At 40.8% G+C, this 9,421-nt stretch overlaps 1 protein-coding gene across 1 annotated transcript; it reads left to right on the top strand.

Moving 5' to 3' along the window:
- Nucleotides 1–1,269: 1,269 nt before the first annotated feature.
- LOC119159505 (putative bifunctional dTTP/UTP pyrophosphatase/methyltransferase protein) lies at nucleotides 1,270–8,047 on the top strand. Its single transcript, XM_037412289.2, has 6 exons — nucleotides 1,270–1,472; nucleotides 1,719–1,856; nucleotides 3,080–3,183; nucleotides 3,412–3,473; nucleotides 5,741–5,837; nucleotides 7,871–8,047. Exons 1-6 carry the CDS (start codon nucleotides 1,383–1,385, stop codon nucleotides 8,019–8,021), a joined length of 642 nt encoding a protein of 213 aa, XP_037268186.2. The 5' UTR covers nucleotides 1,270–1,382; the 3' UTR covers nucleotides 8,022–8,047.
- Nucleotides 8,048–9,421: the final 1,374 nt, after the last annotated feature.

The raw sequence follows: 9,421 nt of genomic DNA on the forward strand, positions 1-9,421 counted from the left end.
GTGGTTACATACGAGGGACGCCCAAGCCACGCCATAAGGAACTTCGCCCCTAAAACTTGTTTTTTATTCTGCCTAGACGTTGCGTCGTCTCCGCGTATAGATAACCAGAACCGTCACAAACCAACAGTCGCCCCCCCCCCCCCCCGCCCCAATCGGCCCGGCTTCCTTCATTGCACTGAGTTGGTAACCCTACAGCACACCGATGATAAATTCATTGATGGACCTTCACGGAGCAACATATTTCAGCACCATTCACCACCCTACCACCGCTTGCCACTCTGTGCATGCAGCCACGAAGGGCGTGCAATCAGATGAGACGCAACGCTGCATCTTACTCAGCAGCAATCGCAAGAAGAAAAATAAACAGCGAAAATGTCTTCGTTGGCACCCCAGCTTGTTCTATGTAGTAAACCAAACGAAAAAAAATTACAGCATATCCACGGAGTCAATGATGATGAGTGGGGCGACGCGTCAGTTCGTCCGTCCGTGCTTCTTTCCGTCCGTTCTTGCTTCCGTCAATCCGTCCGTCTGCATGTCTGACTGTTCGTCCGTCTGTCCATCCGTTCATCCATACGTCTGTCTGTCTGTCTGTCTGTCTGTCTGTCTGTCTGTCTGTCTGTCTGTCTGTCTGTCTGTCTGTCTGTTACTCACACTAGCGCGACCTGCTGAGTGAGTCATACAATTATGTGGTTACAAACCAGTCACAGACGTGCATCGACAGACTCACTGCTTTAAGAGCTTCGACCCTTTAAAAAAAGAAAGTTGGACTACCCCGTTACGACTAAAGCACCTGAAGGGGCTAATTACGACGACTCAGTTTCCAGAACTCAACCCGTTTTATATGGCCTCCGAGACTGCGACGTGCCGCTATAGTGCCTAGAATATTCTAGTGTTGCATCAAAATTTGCTGTGATAACGCTGATTGACCTAAAACAAGCAACCGTTGGTTTTGAAGCGAGGAAGTTTGCTTTGAAGATAATCTTTGAAGACCAAAGTAACTCTGGGCCAAACAGCCCCGTGTGTTACAACCGTAGCCACAGCTTTCGTAACAAATCTCAAAGGCTATGCGTTTTGTCCCGAATGGTAACTAGGTTTCAAAAACACTAAAAAAATAATACCACGTATAAAATTCTCAAATTTATTGTCAATAATACATAAAATAGGTTTATTAATAGGGTAAATTTTACGATTAAACACTTTCTATTAGATATTTTTATCAAGTTTTTGTAGACGTATTTGAGCCAATCCAATCAGAATCCAATCCATCTGCGCATGTTTGCATTTTGAAGTGTTTTGTCTGCGTGCTACTGAACGACGAGCTTCTTGCAGTTTCGAGCCTTTGCGTTTAATTTGTTAGTGTTAACACGCGAAAGTAATACGCGATGCTTGAGCCGCTACTGTGTGCGCTCGACAAGAAGAGAATCGTTCTCGCCAGTGCATCACCACGACGAAAAGAGATACTCAACTTGCTGGTCAGTTCCGCACATGAGACGATGCTGTCAAGTAGCCGATATGTCTGTATTCGATGTTACGTTATAGCTACTCGAGTGATCACAACTTGTGAATGAACTCGTGCACCTGAGCCTCCGAAGCTGTTATAGTTGTGGAATGCACATAACTCCTTCGACGCCTGTTCATGTTTCGGTTTCGGTCGTTCATTTCGTGGTCCTTGAACTTGTAAGCTTGCTGTAGCACTGACGAAAGATATGCCGTTGCAGGGCTTCCGTTACGATGTCGTGGCGTCGAACTTCGAGGAGAATCTCGACAAAAATGCATTTGCTAGTCCGGCAGACTACTGCGTGCGAACGGCTGAAGGCAAAGCAAGAGATGTCGTCAGAATGCTACAAGAGAAAAATGTAAGTTTTTCTTGTTTTTCTTTAAATGATCGATGAGATAGGACATAGTGTAACGGGTTCGAGAGAAGGAACACCAAAAACTAGTTTATTATGGGCGAACTTGTGCCCTGAAAATCATGTGCAAATCATGAGTCCGCTAGAGCGTTCCAAAACAAAATCTGTTCATCCGCCAACGCACCTTCTTCGCCGATCCAACCCACACTGACTCGTGCGTGTGAACGAGAGGCATGAGTTGTGCGGCCATAAGCAGGAGTGCGCAGAAGACTGTGCACGCTGATTCTTCATAATATCGGATAGTGTAATTAGTCTCTATGGCAATATTGTGCTTCAACCTGACAGGGAATTTCAAAATCCGTTCGAGTGGTTGTGGTAATAGTTTGCTTTCCTCTATAGACGGCTGATGCCCAGTCCAGGAGATTGCGCGAGGCTTCGGTGCATGATGTAGAGCGATTATACAGATTAAAATTTCAAATGTTTTGGAAAAATGACAAGTCTAGTGCAAAAAGTGTGAGGATATGAACGAATGAAATTAAATAAAAACGTACAGGGAGAATAGTCACAATATAAGGAATCAAATTGAGCTAGGCTGTTGCTTTGTATCAACGGTGGATTCCTGTAAAGGAGCATAAACATCTCTCAAAAGTGTACCAGAAGGTTGAAGATTCAGGAAAAGGAGAAAAGTGTCCTGCACCACTCACGATGTTTTGCCCTTTTTTCACACCGTGCAGATTAATTTGACATTGTAAGACAATTGAAATAACCACATTTGCTTCAAAATATGCGTTTTTTTTGCATGGTTAGCAATTTATATCAGGTTCAGAGTCATTCTGCTGCTCAGTTTACATGTTGAGATTGTGAATGCAGCGACCTGCATGGACCGTTATACCTATGAGAACAGCTAGGTGTATGTTAGTTACCATGTACTATGTACCGAAACTGTCTATCTTGTTATCTACCTCACATGCTATGACGAAACGTGCACTGACGAGATGTGTAGACTTGGTTGAAGTAAAATGAAATATGAAATTATTATGTTTTTACACATGTAAAAAGCGTGCCAACTGGCTGTGGCTTTACACCATCCTCATATTCAAAGAAAAAGTTTCATAGATTGCTACTGCATTTATGCATGTTGGCATTTATTTACCGAATAATAAAAAAGGGCTGAAATAAAAATATACATTTTTTTCTTGCTAAACGAGCCTTTTTTTTTTCATTTGAAGGAGCCAGTTGATTTGGTGATTGGTGCTGACACCGTTGTCGTGAAAGGCAACATGCTTTATGAGAAGCCAAAGGACAGCAGTGATGCCGAACGCATGCTGAATGAGTACGTTGACTTTATTTATAGTATGTTCTTACCGGAGAGCACATACATTGATGCCAAAAAAAGGTTGATGTATTGTAGTTTTAAGAGTGTGCAGCGTACATGTTCTTAGCCCATTGAATTGTGGCACTTATAATTGATACATTTTTGAAGTTTTCGTTAAATTTTGCCTCTTTATTTCCTATAGCGGCGACTGTGTAACTCAGTGTTTGCATTATTGGCTTTTTCTAGACTCAGTGGACAGGGACACATTGTCCAAACCGGTGTCGCCCTTATTTATCGATGCAAAGATGGTAAGTCACTTCAGGTCTTAAAGTTTTCTTTCTTTAGAAGAAGGGCCCTCAATATATATATATATAGTGAGTCAAACTGTCTCTCGAATTAAGTTAAACGGATACTTATGAATGTTACAAAGGTAATGACATAGTAAATGACCATAAATAATTCAAACTGGGAGCCCTTTGTTTTCATCGTTCCTTGTAGAAGTCGGCCCGTAGTGATCAGATTGTGTTGCAAAACCAAACTAAATTTACTAAAGATGCAACACACCAAACAGCAGCATTTCTCAGCAGGTGGCAATTCGGACGCTGCACTGGTGCTCTTGGCAAGCTGTAAACGATGCTCATAGGGTCACGACAGAAGAAGTGCAAGCAAATTCCTATAATTTATTTCATTGAATTTTTTTTTTTGCGGTAACTCTGGCATGCAAGTAGAAGTGCACGCAAGTAGAAGTGTATGTCCGTGCTTGCTGCTGGAGTATAACTAATTTATCAATTAATTCTGTTCCCTGTTAGAGCTCTATGAACTTGGCTCATGAAATTGCCTGCCACAAGCATGTATTAGTGCTTAATTTGTGATAACAAGTCCAGGGATGGCTTTTTTAGGTTTTGTCTGCTCAGTGTGGTGTGATGTCCATTCATTCTATTGCACGCTTGCTAATTCGAACTTTGCTTAATTCGAACAGTTTTGTAGTGCTCTTCTAGTTGCAAGCTTTTACTCTAAGTGTTCTTGAAGAATATATATATATAACGTGCCGTTCTAGTCAATCACTTTAAAACCCAAATTTTGGAAAGGCCTTTACAAAAATAACTCAGTATGTTGAGGGTTAGAGATACACGAGCTCGAAGGAAATGACCAAACAGCAACATACTATTAGTTTACTCGCTGCATTGAGAACCTCAGGCACAACAATGCTACGTTTAATTTTCATGCATACTTATTTAAGAAAAGTAGGCAAATTGCATGCGTTTTTGGTATTACATCACAATTCAAAGAATGAAAATCGACTGTTAATGTAAAGAGACCAAGGTGAACCTTTGAACTAATTTAAAAAAGCACATAGCTTGACGCTCAGATGCCTCGTGAAACAGTATGCTGTGCCAAGAAGCTTAGTCGAACAGGGCTGTGACCAGTCACATGCAATGTCTCAAAGAAAGGCTCACAAGAGTATGACAATACCTGTTTTGGTCATGCCACATCAACCCGACAATCACGGTTAAATCATTCTCAATAATGTTGGAGAGTGGAAATTTGAAAAAAGGCACCCTTGCAAAAACAAAAATCAACTCCAGCACTTGTTGAATGGATTCTGATGTGCAGCATTTGACCTGCTAAGGCCTAGAGCCTGTCATCAATAAATGGAGAGGGCCGTCCACCTCTGACTTTAAGCCCAGAGTAACTTTCATGAATAGGCAAAATTGTTATTGTATGCACAAAAATGCATTATAGAATCCAAGCTCTGGGCAGTTTGCACAAGAAATTGAAACATTTGATGTGACTCTTCTGGTGGATCTCCAGATCGATATGAGACGGCGTTTGGGAGTTTGGGACGTGTGCTACTTTTTTTTTGTGTCGTGTCACCACCATGATTCAAAGGTGCTTTAATTAAGACCTACAACTTTGATTACCATGAAAGTGTAGTTAGTATTACCTGAAGAATGGGACTCATCAATTTCTTAAAAAGTGATTGTACTAAACAATCAAATCAACAAATTGATAATTTTTTTTCTTCGGCGCAGCTTTATAGAGTCAACAGATAATGAAGCCAAAGAAAGTGAAGGGGTGTTATTTGTATCTTTTTATCTGACTTTAATAATAATGAGATAAATGAAAGTGGATGAAAAAACAACTTTTCTGTGGGGAGTGAACCTGTAGTATTTCCACTATATGTGTGATGTTTTATTATTAACATTACTTTTTTTTCACCGCAGTAGAAAGAAAAGTATGTTGTCATGTAACTATTCTAATGTTAAATCCTGTATGTGGATCTGGGGCTATGCATAAAAATACCTTATTCTGTGAACTTTACGAACTTATGAGAAATATGTTAAATAATCAGTAGATTCATATGCTGTGCATGATTCCATTACACAATTTATGGTGCACAGTAAGGAAATCAGAAATGCCAAGGTGGATTTTTATTTGCTGATTTGTGGACTGCTTAGGAACGATGAAGTAGTTTGTCGAAAGATAGCTTACGGTCGAAACTTTACATGTTTTGCCAGAACTAAATTTTTGATGCCTTTTTCTCGTCTGTATATTGGCTTTTTTTCTCTTCAAGATTTCAGATGTAAAACCTTCCATGATACAACTGAAGTTTTCATGGCTCCTATGTCACAGGAAATTATCAAAGCATATGTACTTACGGGTGAGCCACTGTGAGTACTTTAGTTATAATTATTCTTGTTTTTTAAGTTCTGGTTATTGAATTTACACTGAATTATACATCACATACTCTCCGGTAAAGAATTCCTTTTACAATCGTGTGACTATGTCAAGAAGTTGCACTTGATAGGCCACTTAGATTCATTAAGGGACAGATTGTGCACAACTAACCTATGCCTACGAAGGATATATCTAGCTTATAGCTTATTACAGCCGTCAGACACAGTGAGGTATGACAGACTTGCCAAACTCTGATCCCACTGAACTCACTCACAACTCAAGAACAGATTTAGTTTAGCTCACTTAAAATCTCACAGTCCTGAAGTCAGATGTGTTGGGACATGTCAAATCACCAGTCTACTATGCCTAGTTGAAACTACACCTCGTTGTGCCTTGTTAAAAATTTAATTGATTGATTTGTGGGGTTTAACGTCCCAAAACCACCATATGATTATGAGAGACGCCGTAGTGGAGGGCTCCGGAAATTTCGACCACCTGGGGTTCTTTAACGTGCGCCCAAATCTGAGCACACGGGCCTACAACATTTCCGCCTCCATCGGAAATGCAGCCGCCGCAGCCGGGATTCGAACCCGCGACCTGCGGGTCAGCAGCCGAGTACCTTAGCCACTAGACCACCGCGGCGGGGCTGTTAAAAATTTAACCCCCCCCCCATATTGTATTGTGTAACTCCCCAAATTGTGGGCTTGCTTTAAGGGCATTTGTTCAGTTAGGACTCTTATAAACACTTAATCCAAAGAAAGCAATACACATGTCACAATCTTGATAATAATTGTGAAAATGAAAAAAACACATCCACAAAAAGGGTATGCAGCAAATGCTTGTCCCCATACCTCTCCTTGTGAATGCGTCTTTCTTGGCATAACACGTTAGACCAACAATGAATTTTAGGTGTCACATTGCTCTGCAGCCTGTCAAGGGATGTGTTAAGTGCACATATTGGCACGCTATATGCTTGAGTAGATCAGTGCAGTACATTGCTGCATGTTGTCTACACCTAAGGAGTGTGCTTTACACCGTGATGGCCCCATGCGTTCATTTGGCCTTTTTACAGCGTTTCCAGATGATACGGAGCAATCAAGTAAACACTCACCGCTAAAAAAGCCAAAAAGAACCAAAAGAAGTGGAAACCGAATGAATTTTTCCATTATTGAAAATATTCCCAATTATGAGAACACATAGCACTCAAATATGAAATGGAGTTTAAACAATCATTTACTTGTTTTGTACAGCGAAAATATGAGCTATGAACAAACAGCGCATGGCTGATTTTCACCATTGTCTCCAGGGTAGTCCCAACATGGTTGAAGATTAGTTTGCCAGTGCGTGATTAATGCCACTTTTTGATTCCGCCAACGTATGTTAGACTTCAACAGTCAACCATAGGTGTGCACATTGGAAGGGAGGGCAGGGGGTGCGGCCGCCCTCTTCATTCTCGTCACTTAAAAGCGGGGTGATGATTCTGCCCCATACATTGGCTCAATGGGACGGCTCAAAGCGGGGTGATGATTCTGCCCCATACATTGGCTCAATACTACAGTGAACCTCCGCCCCCTTTGATAGGGGGCAAATGTTCACCTTGCACACGCCTATGCACTGAACTACTCGAAGTCATTGATGAACATGCTGTAAGTGAACAACAAACGTGCATTGGTGAACATGATAATCACTAAATTAACTATATTTGCTTGAAAATCGCAAATAGGCCCCAAAAAACACAAGTGGCGGGAAAATTTTAGAAGCGACTTGATGAGAAAAGAAACTCAAATTCATTTATTATAAGTGGAACTGGTAACGCTGTCTTAGTATCAATGTTGTGTCTATATGAGGATACTAGTACACATTATTGTTTTTTGTTGTACTGAAATAACGAATGGAAAATAAGTGCCACATATGCTATCAGTACAGTAAGTTTGGCAATGTTTTTATAGCCTGAGTAACAGCAGTGTTTTAAAAATAGGTGCTGCATTTATAATACAAAAGAAACTTGATATTTGACTTTACGCAGTGACAAAGCTGGAGCCTATGCTATTCAAGGGAAAGGAGGAAGTCTGATTGAGAAGATAGTTGGTGACTTCTACAATGTTATGGGCTTCCCTCTACACAGGTTCTGCAAGGAACTTGGTGATCTTTATGCAAGACTTGACAATGTAAAATAAAACAAAAAATTTTGGCTACAGTGAAATGTGCAACATATGTCCTACGAACGAGGAATGATAGATAATTCAAACACTGGCAGTCTAAAGCCAGGAAAGTGCTGGCTTTGCAATTTAAATTGTGTTTATTGCAGCATTCTGCACACGAAGTAACATTCAGTAGTCTTTAAATCCACAGCCTTGCCTGTTAAGGTAGTCCATGATACATAAAAAAAGTGTAAGATATATTTCTAATTGAATTGATTTTAAACAAAGTTCAGGTACAAAAGAGCAAATTTGTGATTTTGACTGGACAACTTAAGAAAAGAATGTGTATGCTTCTTAGATTAATGTAAGCAATGTGCCATGTAGGTGTCTTCCTTGATTAGGAAGAAGTAGTATCTGCACAGGCAAATATATATATATATATAAATAAATAAATAAATAAATAAATAAATATATATATATATATATATATATATATATATATATATATATATATATATATATATATATATATATATATATATATATATATATACATACATATATTTCAAGTGCGCATAGCTGAAACCTGCTCACAAATTTGGCGCTGTACTCGGCCTGACTGCTAGCCTAACATATTTGAGTCCTGGAACGCTCAACGCCATGTTGCACTATTTGTACAGTACAACCCACCTGCTTTGTGTAGAAGGTGTGTTTTGCAAAGAAAATGTATCGCAAGGAAACCGCATGTATAACCATTAGGAGGGAAAAAAAATCTCCTTGACACCCTTAAACGACTCGAAGGCAATGGGGAACCGAAGCTCGAGTTTGCGGAGCGATGACAACGCCGCGTCTGGCCCTGGCGGCGAGCTCCAGAAAACTGGAGGATAGACGCGGGAGAGGTCTGAGGCGAGTCACTGTGTTTAGAGGAGGCGATGCCTATAGTAATCTTTTTTTTTTCTGAGTTGGAGTCACGAGCAAGAGCCCATATAGGAACAAAAAAAAAGGCAGCATATCCACGGAGTGAATGATGGAGAGTGGGGCGAAGCATTCGTCCGTCCATGCGTCCGTCTGTGTGACCGTCCATGCGTCTGTTCGTGCGCCCGTCCCTGCGTTCGTGCATGCATCCGCCCCTGCGTCCGTTCATGCGTCCATCCATGCATCTGTCTGTGTGTCCGTTCGTCCATCTATTCAACACTCCAAATCCCACCATCTCGCATCTTTTTATCATATATTCCCCATATAGAAGCACCGCCATTCAGTGGATATTCCAAGGACTAAACGAGAGGTGGCACACGCATACTTTCTTACGGCTTGCGCTTTGGGTCTACTTCCCACCTTCAACCACCTTGAATTGAGTTCATGGTATATACTAGTTCACTGTATTCATGGCACTGCGGCCCAATGCTCGCTAAACCTTTTTACAACCAAGGAGGTTA

Source organism: Rhipicephalus microplus, chromosome 1, assembly GCF_043290135.1.
Source record: "Rhipicephalus microplus isolate Deutch F79 chromosome 1, USDA_Rmic, whole genome shotgun sequence".
Lineage (NCBI taxonomy): Eukaryota > Metazoa > Arthropoda > Arachnida > Ixodida > Ixodidae > Rhipicephalus > Rhipicephalus microplus.

What these genes read in the sequence shown, in the direction of transcription:
- LOC119159505 (XM_037412289.2), top strand. Translation starts at nt 1,383, where the DNA reads ATGCTTGAGCCGCTACTGTGTGCGCTCGACAAGAAGAGAATCGTTCTC. An exon ending in GCCGAACGCATGCTGAATGA is followed by an intron (nt 3,184 to 3,411) that starts GTACGTTGACTT and finishes GGCTTTTTCTAG; the next exon opens with ACTCAGTGGACAGGGACACA. An exon ending in TATTTATCGATGCAAAGATG is followed by an intron (nt 3,474 to 5,740) that starts GTAAGTCACTTC and finishes TTTCTCTTCAAG; the next exon opens with ATTTCAGATGTAAAACCTTC.